This window comes from Salvia splendens, chromosome 22, assembly GCF_004379255.2.
Source record: "Salvia splendens isolate huo1 chromosome 22, SspV2, whole genome shotgun sequence".
Taxonomy (NCBI): Eukaryota; Viridiplantae; Streptophyta; class Magnoliopsida; order Lamiales; family Lamiaceae; genus Salvia; species Salvia splendens.
This window is the reverse complement of record NC_056053.1, coordinates 55,041-77,635: the sequence shown is the minus strand read 5'-3', so window position 1 is coordinate 77,635 and position 22,595 is coordinate 55,041. Positions and strand designations below refer to the sequence as shown.

The 22,595-nt window shown below is 40.4% G+C and overlaps 3 protein-coding genes and 2 long non-coding RNA genes across 6 annotated transcripts; 2 read left to right on the top strand and 3 right to left on the bottom strand.

Moving 5' to 3' along the window:
- The first annotated feature begins 253 nt into the window (after positions 1–253).
- On the top strand, positions 254–2,495 carry LOC121786092. 2 transcript variants are annotated; one of them, XR_006047108.1, is made up of 4 exons: positions 254–480; positions 903–1,044; positions 1,712–1,833; positions 2,242–2,495. It is a non-coding gene; the product is annotated as an uncharacterized LOC121786092 (long non-coding RNA). The 2 variants fall into 2 exon arrangements; XR_006047107.1 differs by having other exon boundaries at positions 255–477.
- A 310-nt stretch (positions 2,496–2,805) lies between these two features.
- LOC121786457 lies at positions 2,806–4,860 on the bottom strand. The gene is made up of 3 exons (XM_042185103.1): positions 3,953–4,860; positions 3,257–3,409; positions 2,806–3,172 (listed from the first exon to the last, which is right to left on the bottom strand). Exons 1-3 carry the CDS (start codon positions 4,808–4,810, stop codon positions 2,951–2,953), a joined length of 1,233 nt encoding a protein of 410 aa, XP_042041037.1. The 5' UTR covers positions 4,811–4,860; the 3' UTR covers positions 2,806–2,950.
- A 3,236-nt stretch (positions 4,861–8,096) lies between these two features.
- LOC121786459 lies at positions 8,097–10,305 on the bottom strand. The gene is made up of 3 exons (XM_042185105.1): positions 9,254–10,305; positions 8,558–8,710; positions 8,097–8,475 (listed from the first exon to the last, which is right to left on the bottom strand). The coding sequence occupies exons 1-3, from the start codon at positions 9,404–9,406 to the stop codon at positions 8,260–8,262; spliced, it is 522 nt and encodes a 173-aa protein (XP_042041039.1). The 5' UTR covers positions 9,407–10,305; the 3' UTR covers positions 8,097–8,259.
- Positions 10,306–11,755: 1,450 nt separating this feature from the next.
- On the top strand, positions 11,756–13,215 carry LOC121786460. The gene is made up of 2 exons (XM_042185107.1): positions 11,756–12,430; positions 12,516–13,215. Exons 1-2 carry the CDS (start codon positions 12,028–12,030, stop codon positions 12,578–12,580), a joined length of 468 nt encoding a protein of 155 aa, XP_042041041.1. The 5' UTR covers positions 11,756–12,027; the 3' UTR covers positions 12,581–13,215.
- A 195-nt stretch (positions 13,216–13,410) lies between these two features.
- Positions 13,411–15,759, bottom strand: LOC121786464. Its single transcript, XR_006047197.1, has 4 exons — positions 15,526–15,759; positions 15,247–15,438; positions 14,612–14,732; positions 13,411–13,871 (listed from the first exon to the last, which is right to left on the bottom strand). It is a non-coding gene; the product is annotated as an uncharacterized LOC121786464 (long non-coding RNA).
- Between the last annotated feature and the right edge of the window lie 6,836 nt (positions 15,760–22,595).

Here is a 22,595-nt window from a genome sequence, read left to right as displayed (position 1 = left end):
GGGTTCGTGTCGTGTTCGTGTCTAAGGGTAGCAAGTCGTGTCCGTGTTCGTGTTTGTTGTTATCGTGTCGTGCCGTTATCGTGTCGACACGATAACGACCCAACACGCACGATTTGTCACCACTAACTTTATCTTACTTATATTTTATTATTTTGTACTATATTTTTTAAAATCTGTGCTCGCAATAAGATAGTACTGTGGGATGCAGGTAATACTCCAATTAATATATACTGAAATTAATAAATGAAAAGCAGCTTGTAAATTCATAAAATCTTCAATCGCACTTTACAATGAAACGACGTCGTCTTTAGATTCTTCCTCCGCAGAAGAAACAGGGGATTTTCGTCGAATTCAATCGGCCGAGCAAGTGGAAGAATCGAGAAGCTCTTAATCGCAAACAAAGGCGAAATTGCGCGACGCCGATGAGCGGAGCTTGCACGTCAAATTGGGTCAGCTGCTTCCAGAACTGGCGATCAGGTTGTAAGTTGTGCTGATTGGCTGATTCTTTGTTTCAATTTTGATATGGAAAGTCAGCTTTGATAAAGTAACTTGTTAATTACCAATTGATGCTAAGGAAGTGTGGATGATGCTCATTGAGGTTAAATGATCTAAAACATGAGTGAAATTTAGAAATGGTGACTAAATCTGGATGTATCAATTTATGTGGAAAGTCTGCTAGGATAAAGTAACTTAAGTGTTGATGATGCTCATTGACGTTAAATGTTAGTGAAATTTAAAAATAATGAGTAAAAGGTGATAGTATCTAAATTTTCATGGATAGTCAATTAGTGTTCACTTTGACGATATTAGGGATACAAAGGTGGTGTATATTGCATAACATATTTTGATGTTGTTTGGCGTTTTTGAGACACATTTTGAGTGGGGTGTCTTGTTTGTTATAGGCTATCCACCCTGATTATGGTTTCTTATAAGAAAGCTCTGAGTTTGCTCGACTTGTTCAAGACGAGGAATTACATTTGTTGGACCTCCGGCATCTGCAATTCGTGACATTGGTGATAAAAAAGAGCCATTTAGTTACAATATGTGAGCAATCTTTGCCAATCCATTTCATTGTGTGGTTATACACGTTGTATTCCCCTATCTAAAATAAAATGTGTGTTTTAAGAAATGTAATGGTTACTTTATTCTCAAACTTTAAAACTAAGTGAATATCAGATCAACATATATCTCCCTAAACTTTAGAACTAAATGCCTTGTATTTATAGACCTATAAGGTCTCTTCTACGTGGGAGCTTTAAATTCACCGTGTTTACATTGCCTGTGTGCTTTGGAGTTAAATTTGAGCTTTTTATCTAGAGCTTGAGTTTTGATCGGATGTCAGATCATCTAAATTTTTATTGATTACTGGATAAGTATGTGTAATTGTTGATCGTCGCCAATCTTATCATTCCTGTTTATGTCATTGCATGCTTGGATATAGACAATTGTCATAGTCAGGGACTCAGGATGTTCTGATTGTTTCATAGTCAGGATGCTCATTGAGGCTAAATGTTCTAACATGAGTGAAATTTATGTGGAAAGTCGGCTGGTATAAAGTAACTTAAGTGTGGATGATGCTCATTGAGGTTAAATCTTCTAAAACATGAGTGAAATTTTAAAATAATGAGTAAACGTTGATAGTATTGAAGTTTTCATGGATAGTTTAATTAGTGTTCATTTTGATGGGGTGTCCGTGTCTTGTTTGTTATAGGCTATCCACTCTGGATATGGTTTCTTATCAGAAAGCTCTGAGTTTGCTCGACTTGTTCAAGGCGAGGGAAATACATTTGGTAGACTTCCTGCATCTGCAATTCATGACATGTGTGATAAAAGGTAAAACAACAGGGTATTCTTTTTTATTGCATACTTCTCCATCTTTTTCTTTATTATTACTATCTTTCCCCCTTTCTCCCTCATCTCCTTTTCCTCGTCATTCCTTTTCTTATGCCATTTGGTTCGCTTCCATAGTCAAAATTCAGTTAATGCCAAGGAATTATGTGTAAATAGCTGACTTATTTATTATGCTCTATTGACATAAATTTGACTCTTGAAGAAAAATACAGTTGGGGTAGGATAAACATGTCCTAATCGTTATCATGATTGAATGGTATTTTGAACATCTAAGATATGGTTAAAAGGGCACAGTAGATATTGCAAGTGATAAATTAAGCGCAAAAGGTTCCTAATTTTTATGTGTTGTGTATGTATTGGTTAGCTTACTGTTTCTGTCATTGTTTACAGTGATTCACCTTAATACATTTCTGAGTACCTCTTGTGCTTGGGTGTCATGGCTACGAACAAGATATTGATCTGATGAAGTTAGAAGCCGACAAGATTGTATATCCTATATTGATAAAGCCAACTCATGGAGGTGGAGGAACGATGATGCTACTTTCTTATTATGATCTCATTTATACTATTATTGTTGGTGTAAATGTCATAGAAGAAATGCTAATTCTGTTTTAAAATTTTAATCGTATGAATGCTTTTTTAAAGACTAGTAGTGTTTAAAAATTGTTTTATTTTTCTAAGTATTTGTATTCTAGCACGTGCATGGAACCGAGACACATTGTGTTTGGGCATGTTCTAGTGTATTAAATTTAAGAACAGATAGCAATTATAGTTAGCAATAAAATGTGTGTTTTAAGAAATGTTAGATGTAATTCTCAAACTTTAAAACTAAGTGAATATCAAATCAACATAGATCTCCCTAAACTTTAGAACTAAATGCCTTGTATTTATATACCTAAAAGGTCTCTAATTTGGGCATCGCAAGCAACATAGTAATAAATAAAAAAAACACAGTAGAATAAATAGGAGGATTGTTCATAAATATAAAAACATACTAGTAGCCAAACTGCATCCGAACCTTAGACTTGTTCTAACAACAATTCGACAACATCTCTAATATTAGTGGTTAACAAAATAGATAGTAGCAAAGATATAGGTATTATGCGCCGGTCGGGTCTGGTTTGACAACCCACCACTGTTCGAGTTCCCAAGGTTCACATACGGGGTGAAGGACAACTGCTCGGATAGTAGCAGCTTGTGCTTGTGCTTGTGCTTCTTCTTCAACCTCTTCCACAGCAAGAGTCAAAAATAGCAAAGAGAATGGGTCCCAAGTGACGACAACATTGGTAACTTCCACAAGCTTGAAACTAGTTTTGTTTTTCTGCAAAAACATCGTTTTTCAATCATACATAAACTACTACTATAACAGACAAATTTGATCATCAACAAACAGTCATATACATACCATGTCAAGATTGATTTCATGAATGGCAATTTTTGCTGCTTTATTGACATATTTAAGATCACTGCGGGTGGCATGAGAGAGCCACATTGGGGTGAAATATAAGGCGAACTCGTGCTTCAGCCATGAAGGAAGAATCGTATCCACATCAAAACCCTACATCATAACATGTCATTATCCATCAATCAATCAATATTACTCAAAACATGAACCTATTATCATATCACTATCAATCAAAATCAATTTTACTCAAAACTCCAATCAAACTTGAATCAATTACTCAAAACTCCAATTAAACCATCATAACCCCAGGAAATTCTCAACCGTCAATCAATCCTCTCCAAGACCAAATTTTTATTCCTTTTTTGATCAATTATCAAACTATCATTATCAATCAATAAGTCAAAACTGCAATTGAACTTGGAATCAGTTATCATATCAATCAATTACTCAAAACACGAATCAATTATTATATCATTTTCAATCAATTATCATACTAATACCACCAGGAAATCTCAACAATCAATCCTCTCCAAGATCAAAGCTTTATTCCTTTATTTCGACCAATCAAATAGTGGGGAAGACATGGCAGTGAGTCAAAACATGAATCAATTAAACTTGAATCAGTTATCATATCAATCAATTACTCAAAACATGAATCAATTTGGCTTGGAATGAATTCAAATTAGGTTTACTTACAGAGCTAAGGCGGACTTGGGAGATGTATTTGATAACAGCCTCGTGGTCGTAAGGAGTAATTTTGATGTCCTCTAGCAGACACTCATCATACCATGGCTGATCATAACCTGGGATATAATCATCCAATTTGAAACCTTCCTTTTCAAATACCATCTCTTCGTTGTAGGGATCAAGTATTCCATATCTATCTTCGAATTTCTCTACTTTGCGCGTTTTCTTTTCCTTTTCCTTTTCCTTTTCCTCGGACTGATCGATTTCCTCACACTCATACTCAGACTCAGACTCATATTCAGAAGACTCAGAATCAAACTCATCTTGTTCCGATATATACTTAACCCCTCCTATTTCTAGTTTACCACTCGTATCCTCATACTCAGACTCAGACTCATATTCAGCAGACTCAGACTCAGAATCAGACTCATTCCCTCCTATTTCTAGTTTACCACTCGCATCAGAATCTATTTCCGCAATCTCGCAGCCACCGGAATCGATTTCAGGAATATCCTCAGTCTCTCCTCTTTTTCGTTTACCAATCGCACCAGAATCGATTCCCGAAATCTTACCGCCAGCAGAATGGATTCCCACAACCTCGCCGCTGGGAAGGATTAAATTAATATCGCTGAGCCCCGCAATGTTCGATTCCGATTCCAACATAAACATTGTTAACCTGGAAGCCATGGAGGAATCACCACCGGAATCGATTTTCGCAATCTCGCCGCCACCGGAATCGATTTCCGGTGTATCTTCAATCTTTCCTCTTTTCCGTTTACCTAAGATGCTTTTCCGTTTACCACAGACACCGGAATCGGGGTCGGATACAGGAGCTGTTCCTCCGATTGGGGAATCAGGGTTTTCCATGTTTTGGGAATTTCTCGTATTTTGGTTTTGTGTTTGGGTGTGTACTCTTTTTTTCTGTCCTTTTATTTTCTTTTAAATTAATGGATTGGGCCGATAGCATGTGGATTTAACATGGGCCTTAGGGCTATTGATTTCATAAAACAATATTCACTCATTTCAATTAGGGCTGACAATTTTTTGCACGACACGATAACACGACACGAACCGGCACGAAATTGATGGGTATGGTTCAAAGCTTATCGGGTTCGTGTCATTATCGTGTCGACATGTTAAGAACACGAAAATTTCGTGTCGTGTTCGTGTTACACGTTAAGAAATAATACTACTATAATATTATTAATTTTTATTATGAGTAGTGTTATGTTTGTGCCGTGTTCGTGTCATGTTTCGTGTTATCAGAATCAAGGTTTTGTAATTTTTGTTAATCATGAGCAGTTGTTATCATGTTCTTATCGTGTTATCGGGTTCTTATCGTGTTATCATGTTCTTATGTGTTGGTTATCGTGTCGTGTTGACCCGAAGTGGTTCGTGTGTTACTGGATTCGTGTCGTGTTCGTGTCTAAGGATAGCAAGTCGTGTCCGTGTTCGTGTTTGGAGTTTTCTTAACGGGTCGTGTTCGTGTTTGGAGTTTTCTTAACAGGTCGTGTTCGTGTTTGTTGTTATCGTGTCGTGTCGTTATCGTGTCGACACGATAACGATCCAACACGCACGATTTATCACCACTAACTTAATCTTAGTTATATTTTATTATTTTGTACTATAATCTGTGCTCACAATAAGATAGTACTGTGCGATGCAGGTAATACTCCAATTAATATATACTGAAATTAATAAATGAAAAGCAGCTTGTAAATTCATAAAATCTTCAATCGCACTTTACAATAGTGAAACGACGTCGTCTTTAGATTCTTCCTCCGCAGAAGAAACAGGGGATTTTCGTCGAATTCAATCGGCCGAGCAAGTGGAAGAATCGAGAAGCTCTTAATCGCAAACAAAGGCGAAATTGCGCGACGCCGATGAGCGGAGCTTGCACGTCAAATTGGGTCAGCTACTTCCAGAACTGGCGATCAGGTTGTAAGTTGTGCTGATTGGCTGATTCTTTGTTTCAATTTTGATATGGAAAGTCACCTTTGATAAAGTAACTTGTTAATTACCAATTGATGCTAAGGAAGTGTGGATGATGCTCATTGAAGTTACATGTTCTAAACTTGAGTGAAATTTAGAGATGTTGAGTAAAATTGGATTATCAATTTCTGTGAAAAATCAGCTTGGATTAAGTAACTTGTTAATCACTGAAAGAGCAGGTTTCGGTCAGGTGTCGTTAAAGCGAAGGTATATCCTACTGATCAGTATGGAATCCCTGGCTAAGCCTGAACCTGGTATTAATAAATCCTCAACCCTCTTCTACTGGGTAGTATAGTGAAGGTAGGGGTCGAATCCCACAGAGATGGTGACGATTTGGAGTGATTGTGGTGATATTCTGGAAGGGTTGGTTAGCTACCACGCTTGGGTTGAGTTCCTACCTAGACGGGAAATTAAGATGGTACTCTACTGACTAGGAAGGGTGAAGGGTGGTCGACATGTGGTTGTGTACATGGAAATGGGTTTATGGGGTGTAACAGAAAAATATGCTGAAAGTACTGGGTTTCTATAAAAGACTAAACGGAAAATCAGAGAATAAGTGGTAGTTGTGGTGACTGGGCTGACAGATCTGTAAGGTACAAGCTAAAAAGCATAAAGTAACCCAAAAAGTAATAGTGGTCCCAAAACTAGGATGTGGACATCATCTTCTCCAAACAACATGATCGAAAATCAAATAACAATCCAGACTCTATGAACAACTTCAGATTCAACAAATCACAACTCAGATCCACCGATTTAAACATCAAATCCAAAGATTACACTAGTGAAACTGTAAATCATGCTTACTGGTTGACATGCAAGGTGGCGAAACTCACGTAAACTAGATTTCCACACTTTTCACAACCAAAATCTAAAAGTTATATAGACTTATAAACTCAGATCTACCAATCGGGAATGAAAACATGCTTGTAACAATTGAAAATTACTAATGCAGCTGAATCTAAGTTATCTAGGCAGGAGGATAGGAAATCAAACGCAAGAAAACATCAAAAGCAAATTCATAGCAATTAAACGTTTGGATCACAACCAAAATACTACAAGTCAGAAAATAGAGAAAATTTCACAGATCCAACGTAAGAAAAGCAAGTAAAAAAAAGAAAAAAAAAACGTAAGAAAAGCAAGTGAAAATAAACTACGAAAACGATTAAAGATTGTTTGCCACTCCAGGCGATGAAACTGTTAAAAGTACGATCACACTGGCTGAAATGAGAACAATTGGAACTCCGGCGAACTTCTGGAACTCAGGTAATCATGGCTGTCGGCGAGGAACGAGAATGCGAAAGATAATGCTGAAGGATTGATCTACCGAAGAGAGATTGCTAACTAAGCGTAGGAGTTCACTAACTAACCTATTCTCTCTCCAAGTGGCTTCCTTTTATAGGGAGGCCTCCCTTGATTTTTAGGGTAGACTTCAAACATGAAATGACTCTTTTGCCCCCTTGCTTGCGGCTGATCTTCCCAGCTATCTTTCTTCTCCATCTCGAGCCGTTTTGGCATGCATACTGGTCAGTATAGCAACATCCTGACGCCCTTTTTTGCCCTAAGTATCCGAAGCTTTAACTACTGGCTAGAACACTCAACCTGCACACTTAAGCAACTGTTTTGCAGAAATAATTTAATTATGCACATCATACTGACCAGTAACCAAGGCCTAGAATACGACTTATCAATCACCAATCGATGCTAGGGAAGTGTGGATGATGCTCATTGAGGTTAAATGATCCAAAACATGAGTGAAATTTAGAAATGGTGACTAAATCTGGATGTATCAATTTATGTGGAAAGTCGGCTAGGATAAAGTAACTTAAGTGTTGATGATGCTCATTGAGGTTAAATGTTAGTGAAATTTAAAAATAATGAGTAAAAGGTGATAGTATCTAAATTTTCATGGATAGTCAATTAGTGTTCACTTTGACGAAATTAGGGATACAAAGGTGGTGTATATTGCATAACATATTTTGATGTTGTTTGGCGTTTTTCAGACACATTTTGAGTGGGGTGTCTTGTTTGTTATAGGCTATCCACCCTGGTTATGGTTTCTTATAAGTTAGCAATTATAGTTAGCAATAAAATGTGTGTTTTAAGAAATATTAGATGTAATTCTCAAACTTTAAAACTAAGTGAATATCAAGCAACATAGTAATAAATAAAAAAAACACAGTAGAATAAATAGGAGGATTGTTCATAAATATAAAAACATACTAGTAGCCAAACTGCATCCGAACCTAAGACTTGTTCTAACAACAATTCGACAACATCTCTAATATTAGTGGTTAACAAAATAGATAGTAGCAAAGATATAGGTATTATGCGTCGGTCGGGTCTGGTTTGACAACCCACCACTGTTCGAGTTCCCAAGGTTCACATACGGGGTGAAGGACAACTGCTCGGATAGTAGCAGCTTGTGCTTGTGCTTCTTCTTCAACCTCTTCCACAGCAAGAGTCAAAAATAGCAAAGAAAATGGGTCCCAAGTGACGACAACATTGGTAACTTCCACAAACTTGAAACTAGTTTTGTTTTTCTGCAAAAACATCGTTTTTCAATCATACATACTACTACTATAACAGACAAATTTGATCATCAACAAACAGTCATATACATACCATGTCAAGATTGATTTCATGAATGACAATTTTTGCTGCTTTATTGACATATTTAAGATCACTGCGGGTGGCATGAGAGAGCCACATTGGGGTGAAATATAAGGCGAACTCGTGCTTCAGCCATGAAGGAAGAATCGTATCCACATCAAAACCCTACATCATAACATGTCATTATCCATCAATCAATCAATATTACTCAAAACATGAATCTATTATCATATCACTATCAATCAAAATCAATTTTACTCAAAACTCCAATCAATCTTGAATCAATTACTCAAAACTCCAATTAAGCCATCATAACCCCAGGAAATTCTCAACCGTCAATCAATCCTCTCCAAGACCAAATTTTTATTCCTTTTTTGATCAATTATCAAACTATCATTATCAATCAATAATTCAAAACTGCAATTGAACATGGAATCAGTTATCATATCAATCAATTACTCAAAACACGAATCAATTATTATATCATTTTCAATCAATTATCATACTAATACCACCAGGAAATCTCAACAATCAATCCTCTCCAAGATCAAAGCTTTATTCCTTTATTTCGACCAATCAAATAGTGGGGAAGACATGGCAGTGAGTCAAAACATGAATCAATTAAACTTGAATCAGTTATCATATCAATCAATTACTCAAAACATGAATCAATTTGGCTTGGAATGAATTCACATTAGGTTTACTTACAGAGCTAAGGCGGACTTGGGAGATGTATTTGATAACAGCCTCGTGGTCGTAAGGAGTAATTTTGATGTCCTCGAGCAGACACTCATCATACCATGGCTGATCATAACCTGGGATATAATCATCCAATTTGAAACCTTCCTTTTCAAATACCATCTCTTCATTGTAGGGATTAAGTATTCCATATCTATCTTCGAATTTCTCTACTTTCCGCGTTTTCTTTTCCTTTTCCTTTTCCTCGGACTGATCGATTTCCTCACACTCATACTCAGACTCAGACTCATATTCAGAAGACTCAGAATCAAACTCATCTTGTTCCGATATATACTTAACCCCTCCTATTTCTAGTTTACCACTCGCATCCTCAGACTCAGACTCAGACTCAGACTCAGACTCATATTCAGCAGACTCAGACTCAGAATCAGACTCATTCCCTCCTATTTCGAGTTTACCACTCGCATCAGAATCTATTTCCACAATCTCGCAGCCACCGGAATCGATTTCAGGAATATCCTCAGTCTCTCCTCTTTTTCGTTTACCAATCGCACCAGAATCGATTCCCGAAATCTCACCCAGCAGAATGGATTCCCACAACCTCGCCGCAGGGAAGGATTAAATTAATATCGCTGAGTCCCGCAATGATCGATTCCGATTCCAACATAAACATTGTTGACCTGGAAGCCATGGAGGAATCACCACCGGAATCGATTTTCGCAATCTCGCCGCCACCGGAATCGATTTCCGGTGTATCTTCAATCTTTCCTCTTTTCCGTTTACCTTAAGATGCTTTTCCGTTTACCACAGACACCGGAATCGGGGTCGGATTCAGGAGCTGTTCCTCCGATTGGGGAATCAGGGTTTTCCATGTTTTGGGAATTTCTCGTATTTTGGGTTTGTGTTTGGGTGTGTACTCTTTTTTTCTGTCCTTTTATTTTCTTTTAAATTAATGGATTGGGTCGATAGCATGTGGATTTAACATGGGCCTTAGGGCTATTGATTTCATAAAACAATATTCACTCATTTCAATTAGAGCTGACAATTTTTTGCACGACACGATAACACGACACGAACTGGCACGAAATTGATGGGTATGGTTCAAAGCTTATCAGGTTCGTGTCATTATCGTGTCGACATGTTAATAACACTAAAATTTCATAATAAATAGTTAAAGTAGTGAAAAAAATAAAGTAAGAAGGAGAATAATGTAGAGAAAAGATTTCTCCATGTTATTTCTCTCTTATTTTACTCGCTCTCCATTTTAGTTATTTATTATTATTTTTCAAAGCGAGGGGCAAAAATAGAAACATGTCAATGTTTTAGGGACGAAGAGAGTATTAGTTAAGTGGAAAGAGAGATTAAAGTACGAAAAAATAAAGTCGAAAAGTGTGAAAAGATAATAACGCATATGAGAAAATAAAGTAAAAGAGGAAAAATGTTATTTTTTGTCAAAAAGAAAATGACTCAATTTAAGTAAGAAATCTAAAAAAAGAATATAAATCGTTTATAGTTGGACGGGAGGGAGTAATAAAGGTCATAATCTTTGATGACTTACAATCAATCAAAATTCGACTTTCTCTTTGATAGTACTAATTTTCTCTAATCATGTCATTTATAGTGATTACTAAGAAGTATGACTATTAGAGCATCCGCAATGGCGGCGAGCCCACCGGCTAGCCGATCCCTGGCGCTCGCCGGTCCGCTCGCCTAACCATTGCAGCCGGCGAGCGCCAAATCGGCGAGAAAAACGGCGAGCGCATGTCGATTCCCTCGCGCTGGCCAAAGCGCTCGCCGATCGGCTGGCCGCCATTGCAGGCTCCCGATCGGCGAGCGATCGGCAAGCGGAATTTTTTTTATTTAATTTTCGAAACACTATATATACGCGACTTGCAGCTCATTTTCATTTGCACCACTTGTTATAACGAGTACTCTCTCTATCTTAATTTCTGTTCAAGAGCAACAACCCGAAATGGAGCACAACAACGAGCCTACTCCAAGGACGAACGGGTCTCAAACCCCCACGGTACCCGTGGGAGGTGGATGGGGTTCGATGGCCGGGTACTACAACATGTACCCTTGGCAGCAGATGATGCCCGGGGGTGGTGTGCTGGGATGGCAGGGGATGCCGGGGAGGCCTGCGATGCAGGGCGGGCAAGCGATGCCAGGCGGGCAGGGGGTACCGGGGATGCAACCCGGGATGCAGATGATGCCGGGGTGGGCACCCGGGATGCAGATGATGCCGAGGTACCCGGGGATGCAGGGGACGCTGACGCTGACGCGGGGGGGGGGGGGGGGAGGACAACGTCTATCGTCCTAGTCTTGATTTTGTTACTGCTTCTTCGCACACATCGACCACAGCGGAGACGCAGTTCACTGGGTTTGAGACCTTCTTCTTAGAGGAGTTGGGAATAGATCTCGGGGATGCGGGCACTCCCGTTCAAACGGGGGGAGTAGGGCGGGGTCAGGGCGCGCCCAAGAAGAAGAAGGGGAAGAGGGTGGTCGGCGAGTCGTCGCAGCCGGCTGGTGACGACAGCCCGACACGGAGGAAGTGGACGGACGCCGAGAACGTCGCGCTGTCCAAGGCGTGGGTGAGTGTTTGCGATGATCCCCTCGCCTCGAACAACCAGAGAATCGTCAACTTGTGTGCTAAAATAGTAGCAGCCTACAAGGCATTTTGCCCAGAGGGGCGGCCACGCAGCGGGGAGGAGTGCCGGAAGGCGGAGGACCGAATCAGGGCTGAGGTCTCCCGATTTTCGGGGTTGTACACCAACGCCCTCTGCATGCAGTCCAGTGGCCAAACTGACGAGTACTGCAGAAGGATGGCGGAGAAAGAGTTTCCCGTGCCCGGGCTTTACAAGGAGTTCACCTACTGGAACTGCTACGAGGTGCTCATGGACTCCGAGAAGTTTCGGGCAGGTGTGGACGCTGGCTGGCCGAAGAAGCAGCGCCTGAACTATACCGGTGATTACAGCGGCGGCAGCAGCGGCGGTTCCCACGACCTCCCTGAGGATGCACAGGAGTTCCTGTCCCCTCAGGCGTTTGCTCGCCGCACTCGCCCGATTGGTCAAAGGCGGGCTCAACGGGCTCACTGGGCCTCCCAGGAGGTCCAGTCGACAGCCGACCTCGCCTTCTTCGCGCGTCAACAAACGCACTCTCAGATGTGGACGGGAGGGAGCAATAAAGGTCTAAATCTTTGATGACTTACAATCAATCAAAATCCGACTTTCTCTTTGATAGTACTAATTTTCTCTAATCATGTCATTTATAGTGATTACTAAGAAGTATGACTATTACGACAATTCACACCGATTCACAAGTTCACTACATTCATGATATCGATTAATTGAGTGCACCGATTAATTGATAGTACAAATCATGTCTTATGGCCATGGGAAACGGCGCACGCGTTCATGACTTTGAGTGCTACATTTGAAGTTCCTGGGAATAACCGGAAAATGGCAAATGTTTTATGACTTTTAAGGTAATTGTCCCTATTTAAATTTTAAACTAACAAACAACGTCCATAAATGACAATAGCGGTCACTCTCCAGCCGAGAGGATTGTCGTCGAATTGAATCGACTGAGCAAGTGGAAGAATCGAGAGGCTGTTGATCGCAAACAAAGGCGAAATTGCGTTAAGGATTATGCGAACAGCGAAGCAGCTGGGGATTTGAACCGTTGCCGTGTACAGCGACACCGATGAGTGTAGCATGCACGTCAAACCAGACCTGGACTCGGCCGAGGCTTAATTCCTATATCTTTGCTGCTACTATCTATTTTGTTAGCCATGAATGCACTAATATTAGAAATGTTGTCGAATTGTTATGATGTATTAGCACAATAGGTTCCTAACATTAGGCTGCTATGATTCTATAACTAATATCATATGTAATCGAACAACTAATATTATGCTACTGTGTTTTTTTTATTTTTAATTTATGTATATATGTATTAGATATGTTGTTCAACTGTATCTGATTTTGATATTTGGTGTGAAGTTTAAATTTCTCTATTTGAATGGGGGTTATATGGCTTGTAAATTCATTATAGCTTCAATCGCACACACTTGCATTAGCGAAACGATGTTGTTTTTAGCTTCTTCCTCCGCATAAGAAACAGGCTGATTCCTCTTCGGCTGAGGGGATTTTTGTCAAATTCAATCGGCCGAGCAAGTGGAAGAATCGAGAAGCTCTTAAAAGCGGTGAAATTGCGCGACGCCGATGAGCGGAGCTTGCATGTCAAATTGGCTCACCTACTTGTAAGTTGTGCTGATTGGAGGACAGCATTGTGGTCGTAAGGAGTTGGCTTATGCGATTGGTAATGTTCAACAATTATGCATACTTATCCGAATTTGAATGAGTTTGGAAATAAAATCCCTAAAATCTATAAACTCGATACAATCTGAGATTTGATCACAGCTGAAGCTCCAGATAAAAGCTCAAAATCAACTCCAAAGAATACACACCATGGAAACACGGCGAAGTTGAAGCTACCACATAGAAGAGATCATACCCAACAAGGGCACCTCTGATTGACTAGCTGGAAGAGGCTCTCCATTAGCAACACGTATTTTCCACTCCACGAGATCTTGACCAACAATCATCTCAGTAACTGGATGCTCAACCTGCAGGAAGGTGACATTTTCTGCATTAAGAGATAATTTAGGCATTGAATACAGAGAAGAGATGGCATGGAGTGATCTACTATGCTCCAAGAAAGTGGAGTATTTAATATTAGACATTTAGACTAGAAAAAAGTTTGGCACAAGAGGTACTCCAGCAGCACCTATTAATCTCTTTGAGGCACTGGCAGAGAATAAGAAGAAGGTTAAGTAGAATTTACAAAATCAATAGCTTTATCTGATTTATCCACATCTAGTCACAATTGAATTTATTGCAAATATGTATTAAGGTGAAGCATTGTAAACAATGATAAAAACAGCAAGCTAACTAATAATACAGTACTCATTTAACATATAAGAATTAGGAGCCTTTGATCTTAATTGATCACATGAAATATCTACTGTGCCCTTTCTACCATATCTTAGAAGTTCAAATTATCAGTCAATCATGATGATGATTAGGTCATGTTTATCCTACCCCTTCGGACTGACTATTAACTGATTTTTTTTTTCTTTAAGAGTCAATAGAGCATAGGAAGTATGGTTTTGTGAGATAAGTAAGCTATTACACATAACTCCTGGGCATTAACTGAATTCTTACCATGGAGAAGAACCAAATGGCATAAGAAAAGGAATGATCAGGGAGAAAGAAGATGAGAGAGAGGGTTTAGGAGTAGAACAATGAAAAATAAAAAAGGAAGAAGTGTACAAAAAGAAGGTAACTAAATGGCCTATTGTTTTACCTTTCATCAACCATGTCATTGTCACAAATTGCAGATGGAGGAGGTCCAACAAATGTAATGCCCGACAAAGTTGAGCAAACTCAGAGCTTTCTGATAAGAAACCATAACCAGGGTGGATAGCCTATAACAAACAAGACACCCCACTCAAAATGTGTCTCAAAAACGCCAAACAACATCAAAATATGTTATGCAGTATACACCACCTTTGCACCCCTAATTTCATCAAAATGAACACTAACTAACTAAACATGAAAACTTAGATTTCCACTTTTACTCATATTTTTAAATTTTACTCATGTTTCAGAACATTTAACCTCAATGCCGACTTTCCACATAAATTGATACATCCAGTGTTACTCATCATTTCTAAATTTCACTCATGTTTTGGAACATTTAGCCTCAATGAGCATCAACCACACATCCCTAGCATCAATTGGTGATTAATAAGTTACTTAATCCAAGCCGAATTTGCACAGAATTGATACAGTTTTACTCGTCATTTCTAAATCCCACTCATGCTTTAGAACATTTAAATTCAATGAGCATCAATTGGTAATTAACAAGTTACTCTATCCAAGCTGACTTTCCACATAAAAATTAAAACGGAGAACCAGCCAATCAGCACAACTTACAACCTGATCGCCAGTTCTGGAAGTAGCTGAGCCGATTTGATATGCAAGCTCCGCTCGTCAGAGTCGCTGTACACGGCGACGGTTCAAATCCACAGCCGCTTCGCTGTTCGCATAATCCTGCACGCAATCTCGCAACAATATTTGACACTCTACAAGATCTTGACCAACAATCATCTCAGTAACTGGATGCTCAACCTGCAAGAAAGGTGTCACTTTCTGCATATAGAGGATATAAGCATAGAATAAAGAATAGACATGACTTCGAGTGATCAATCTAATCACCTGGAGAAAGTTATTCATCTCCATAAAATAAAATTCTCCACACAGAGTATCATTTATAAACTCAACAGTACCAGCACTGTGATAATTCACTGCCTACAAAAATAAAGAGAAGAACATTTATTATGAGTAGTATTTACAAACTAATGTAAAGAAAAATCTGAAAAAAAATTAGTTTTTGATACATAATTGAAGTTAAAAGGATAGCATATACATACGACCCCTGTTTTCCCTGGTGCAAAAGCTTGCTATATGAAGAAGACGTGATTAGGAGAGAGCAACCTAGAGGAAAATATCTTCACATATTCTTTCTAAGTTCCAATTGTTCAATAAAAAAAGGGTATATTCCAGCTAAGACACCAATTGCACCTATGATTAACTAATAATCACAAAATCATTTTTCTGTTTGTTTAATATAGTACACTCTCTAATAGCTCATTCTATGAAATACCTACTTGAGTATTCTATAAAGGATAAAGTTACTGACTGCATGAAACGTATTATTATTTGTGACTGGCATCACTCAGGACCAGGAGAGAAAATTTTAGTAGGAAATACGGCACCTCTGAAATATTATCATTCTAAATATTCATCACTTTTGGCATGCACATAGTTGATTTTATAAATAAGCACACCATACTACTATTATGCTCCAAGAGAGCATTGTTAATAGTAGAGTGGACAAAGTTTGGCCTGTTATGTCTGAAATAATAAAGAGATAAATGGTGATAATAAGGACCAAACAATTAAACTAAAATTCCATCCTTCACATCCCTAACTACACGTTCTCCATTCTTCAAAAGTATATCGAGCATAGCTTGGGAGAAATGAAGGAGAATAAAGGTTTATTGAATACTTCTTGATGTTTTGTTCTACATACGGGAGCCCCTTTTATAGGTATTACATGAGACATATATATGGAATACATTTAATAGTATCAATCTCCTTTAATGCTATCAATCTATTCCTCTAATTTTGCCTAACTATTTCTAGAGCATCATTGAGATTGATTGACCTCAATCTTCCTTTGTTTAACACTCCCCCTCAAGTTGAGTGGTGGGATCTCCAAAACTCAACTTGCCCAATACACTCGTAAAGCTTCTCGAGTTAACGGCCTTGGTAAGAATATCAGCCAGTTGATCTTCAGATCGAACAAAGGGTAGCTCTACTGCTCCACTCTCAATGTTTTCCTTGATGAAGTGTCTGTCGACTTCGACGTGTTTCGTCCTATCGTGTTGTACTGGATTCTCGGATATACTGATGGCTGCTTTGTTATCACAAAAGAGTTGACTCTTTTCTAAAGTTAGTCCGATCTCCTTCATTAGTTTCCTTAGCCACAATATTTCCATTAGCCCACTTTTAATTCCTCTGAATTCTGCTTCAGCGCTGGATAATGCTACTACTTTTTGTTTCTTGCTTCTCCAAGTGACTAGATTACCTTCAACAAAGGTAAAATAACCTGCTGTTGATCTTCTGTCGACTGGGTTGCTCGCCCAATCAGCATCCGTGTATCCGTGTACTCCTCGGAGTTTATTCTTCTTGAACAGTATTCCATGACCGACTGTTCCCTTGAGGTACTTGACTATTCTTAATGCAGCTTCATAGTGATCCTTCTGTGGTCGATGCATGAACTGACTCACAATTCCGACTGCATAGGCAATATCAGGTCTAGTGTGGGATAGGTAAATAAGCTTTCCAACCAAACGTTGATATTGGCCTTGGTGTGCTAGCTGCGCCCCCTCGGAGATTTGTAGTCCGTGATTAACTAAGATTGGTGTATCGGCCGGTTTGCAATCCAGAAGTCCTGTCTCCGCCAGGATATCTAGGATGTATTTCTTCTGCCTCAGAAAAATTCCTCCTTCAGATCTTAGTACCTCTATTCCCAAGAAGTACTTGAGATTCCCCAAGTCCTTCATCTCGAATTCTTGAGATAGACTCCCCTTGAGTCTCTCGATCTCCTCTGCATCATCTCCAGTTATGATCATGTCATCTACATAGATGATCAAGCATGTAATCCGGCCATCCCGTTTTTTCAGAAATAATGTGTGATCCGAGTGGCTTTGTTTGAACCCATACTTTGTCATAGCCTCTGTGAACCTCCCGAACCAAATTCTGGGGGACTGCTTAAGTCCATACAAAGTTTTCTTCAGCCGACATCCTTCTCCCTTTTTGTACCCTTGCGAAAAACCTGGTGGTGCTTCCATATATACTTCTCTCTTTAGTTCCCCATGGAGGAAAGCATTTGTGACGTCGAATTGATGCAGCGACCAGTCTCTGTTTGCAGCAACCGATAGTAGCACTCGGATAGTGTTCATCTTTGCTACTGGAGAGAATGTCTCATCATAGTCAACTCCGTAGGTTTGCGTGTACCCCTTCGCTACCAACCGTGCCTTGTACCTTTCTATGGAACCGTCCGGTCGCCGCTTGATAGTAAACACCCATTTGCACCCGACTGCCTTCTTCCCGTCTGGTATCATGCACTTTTCCCAAGTGTTGTTCTTTTCTAGTGCACCCATTTCCTTTAGCATCGCCTCTTTCCAATGTCTGTGTCTCCAAGCCTCTTCCACCGTGCAAGGAATCTCTTCTTCTTCATAAAGTGCTGCTTCAAATGCATGCGCCATTTCGGAGAGTTGCCCTTTAGCCATGTTGGCTATTGAGTACTTAGCTTTCTTGCCTATGGCCTCAGGGCTGTATCTTTTTGGTGGAACTCCTCGGTTGGTTCTTGGCGGAAGTTTATATCCTCCAACTTCCTCATTCATCTGCTCTTCCAGTAAGTCGCAGATCTCTGGCTCAGTTTGGTTGTCTGGTTCAGGCTCACTATCTGTTTCATGGTCAGTCTCACTCGATATAGGAACCTCGGGAATATTGTTCCCGAGGCCAAATTCAGATGGAGTATCCGAATTACTTACAGTGGATATCAGTAAAGGGTTCTCCTGGGCGATGTCACTGATTGGTGTGGGCTGTATTTCTGAGGACTGCGCTGTTCCGTTGACGGTTCCCTTTGGTGGATCTGCCACTATTGAAGTATTTAACCGACTTAGTAGGTCACGGTCGTTCCTCTCCCCCGGACTGCTAAGGTGGTTAAAGAAATAGTCGGATTCGAGGAAATCACAGTTCATGGTGGTAAACATACGGCCGGATTTAGGATCAAAGCACCGGTATCCTTTCTGAGACGCCCCATATCCCACGAAAACACATTTTACGGCACAGGGTGATAGTTTGGTCCGCTCATGCTTGGGTATGTGGACATAAACCGAGCATCCAAATACTCGAGGCTGAAGGGTTAAGGGCAAAGGAATTTGAGCTTGTGTGGAAAGAACTTCTAGTGGTGTTTTGAGATTCAGCGTGCTAGAGGGTAGTCGGTTTGTGAGATAGACAGATGAGGCAATAGCTTCAGGCCAAAAATTTCTGGGGGTGTTGGATTCGATTAGCATAGCACGCGCCATTTCTAGGAGAGTACGGTTCTTTCTTTCAGACACACCGTTTTGTTCCGGGGTGTAGGGGCATGTAGTTTGGTGGACTAGACCCTTATCGTGGCAAAAGGTCTTCATGCTCGAGTTCACAAATTCTCCCCCGTTGTCGGATCTAAGAATCTGTATGGTTTTCTGAAATTGGGTTTGTACCAGGGTGTGAAAGTGTTTAAAATGTTCAAAGACTTCGTTTTTTTGTTTCATAAAATAGACCCATGTCATACGACTGCAATCATCTATAAAGAGAAGAAAGTATTTAAACCCTTGTCCCCCTATAACCGGAGATGGACCCCACACATCAGAATGGACTAGGGAAAACAACGAATCAACTCGGGTATTATTAGGTTTATAAGTATGCCTATGACTCTTGGCCAACACACAGGTCTCACAATACATTTCTTGACTAAATTTAGGAAAGAGAATTTTTAAATAACCCGAGGATGGATGTCCTAAACGACGATGCCAGAGCCATGCTTCCCTGTCTGATGATCCATGAGTTAGCAACGCAGTTCCTTGTTGATCTATTTCGTCCACATAATACAGCCCGTCCCTCTCAGTGCCACGTCCAATGATTACCCCTGTTCTGATATCCTGCAAAAGGCAAAAGTTGGGTTGCATTAGGAGAGTACAATTTAATTCTTTTGTCACATGACTAATTGATAACAATTTATGTGACATGGAAGGAACATATAAGCAGTTGGATAACGTCAGAGCGGATGAAATTCTGACAGTTCCTGCCCCTTCTACGGAAGTGCATTCTCCACTGGCCGTTTGAATATGAGTTTTTGGTGCCCTATGCATATTAGATATATCAGCAATATCATAAGTAATAGTGTCAGTGGCTCCGCAGTCAAAAATCCATTTGGCATTTTTATTTTCAGAGGAAGCTGATAGGGCGTAAGATGTGGGCAGATTTTCGAGGATCTGAAATCGATTTTCACAAGGTATAGGGGCGGTTTGGGAATATTTGGGAACTTTAGGACTTAATTTGGCACTTTTCGAGATTCTGGGCTCGATTTTGGAATTTTTGAGTGTCTGGGGTTCGGTTTGCAACTTTCCAGGATCATAAGGGGGGGTTTTGGAAATATTTTGGATATGGGGTGGTCTGTGTAATATTTTAGGAGTTTGAGGGTTTGGGGATAAATCCCCAACCCTAATTTTACCTCCGTCGACATTAGGCGCCTCCACATCCGGATCGCCTTCCCCTCTGGCGATAGACGCCGTTCCGACCGCTCCCTCCGTGTTGCTCCGGTTGGTCGTCCCCGATGTGTTGCCGGTAGCTAGGTTGGGGGTTCCTTCTCCTCCGGCCACTGCTGCAGCCGCCCGACCTCCTTTGAACGGCGCCGAAGAGTTGTTCTTTGATTTCCTCTCCTGCCACCACTCCGGATAGCCGTGTAGCTCAAAACACGTCTCTCGTGTATGCTTCTTCTTCCCACAGTGAGAGCACATCAATTTTGATTTGTCTTCCTCCGGTCGTCTGTGCCAATTTCCACCATTCTCACCGCCGTTTCGTTGAGGAGGGTTGCGGTGTGCTGCCGGAATTCTCCATGGCTGGGTTACTGCCAATCCAGCCCCAATTCCTTGTGCGCTGGAGTCCCCACCTTGAAGGACGGCGGTTCTGGCGTCTTCTCGTCGGAGTGCGGCATATGCGGCCTCCACCGAGGGAAGTGGTTCTTGCCTCAAAATCTCCCTTTTTATGCTCTCATATTTGTTATTTACGGCTACGAGTAACTGGAACAGCCTCTGTTCTTGTTTCTCTTGGTGGTATATTTCAATGTCTTCAGTATACTTCATCCGATTTGGTTGTCTCCGGTCGATGGAGATCCATAGATCATTCAATGTTGTCCATATGTCTTCCAGAGATTCGTCTTTCTGTTTTAATGTTATTGCCTTCGCGTATAGATCGTACACTTGAATCTTGTCTCCTCCGCTTGAGTAGGTGACCTCCAAACTGGTCCAGATATCCTTGGCCGTTGGGTATTGGGTCAGGCGGCTGACTAGTCGTTGTTCAACATTCTGAATCAACCACGTAAACACGCAGTGGTCCGCTTGCTGCCATCTCTCGAAGGCTTGATCGGTCCTTGCGGGGGGGATTGGGACTCCCGTAAGGTGAGATATCAATCCCCTTCCGCTGACTGCTGCCTTCATGACGACGGCCCATGTGGAGTAGTTTTCACCGTTTAGTTTCTCTCCGATAACTAGCGGTGATGAATCAATTTTGTGAGCTTCAGTTTTTGGGGTTGGTAAGGTATCTGTGGTGATTATATCTCTCTGGTTTTGCACAATACTTGTGCGCATGAATTCGGCAAACATTCGAGCGAATTGCTCTGTTTCCGTTGGTTTTGTTGGTTCATCGTGTTCTGACATGGTTTATGGCTTTGGCAGGGTCTGCCGGATCTTGGTTAAGGGGTTCGGGATTGGTTTCGAGACAGTGATGAGACTACTCTGAGTCTCACCCCCGCTCTGATACCATCTTCAAAAGTATATCGAGCATAGCTTGGGAGAAATGAAGGAGAATAAAGGTTTATTGAATACTTCTTGATGTTTTGTTCTACATACGGGAGCCCCTTTTATAGGTATTACATGAGACATATATATGGAATACATTTAATAGTATCAATCTCCTTTAATGCTATCAATCTATTCCTCTAATTTTGCCTAACTATTTCTAGAGCATCATTGAGATTGATTGACCTCAATCTTCCTTTGTTTAACATCCATAACCACTACTATCAGTGGCTATAATGAGCTACCATAAATAATGGACACATATTATATGGGTGAGCATAGATCACCTTAGCTGCAGATATCGTATCACATTTAATAATAATTTCCTTTGTTAAGTAATGGTTTTCATTGCTTAAATAACTAATACAAATAGAGATTTAAAGATATATTGGTATAGTACTATAATTTGAAAGGTCATCATGAGTAGAATGTAGACTACTTTTTTAGGGTGGCCTAGAAGAGTCCCTTCCCATACTACTTTTTGGTAAAAAAAACTAACTTATTTTCTCTCTAATCCTCCTATTATCATTACTACATGATTAAACTATTTTAATTTTAAAACCATTACTATTTGATTGGAAGCGTGGAAAAACATTTTAATTAGCTACGAAACTCTCTCTAATATTTATGGATTTGTTTGTATGCATTATGGATTAGGGCCTGATGGGGTACGGACTAAACAAGCCCAACAGCACCAACGGCCCATCAGCCCAAAGCCCAAGGAAGAGTATGAGTTCGGCATTACCAAAGAGTTCGGCCTCAGCCTACAGCTCGGTAAAAGCCAACCAATCAAGCTCTGCTCTCAAGTCGGCATCAAGCTCCCAGATCGGCAACCAAAGCAGTTCGGTCTCAGTAAGAGTTCGGCCTCAGCCTACAGCTCGGCAAAAGCCAACCAATCAAGCTCTGCTCTCAGGTCGGCATCAAGCTCTACTCTCAGATCGGCAACCAAAGCAGTTCGGTCTCAGTATTCGACCGAACAAGGAGTTAGTGGACCCATGCAGGATTTCCACAACTTCCAACACACCCACTACCACGTGGTGTCAACTCAGGCCACGATCGTAGGCCGTCACCTACGCTACATCCACGATCTTAGGC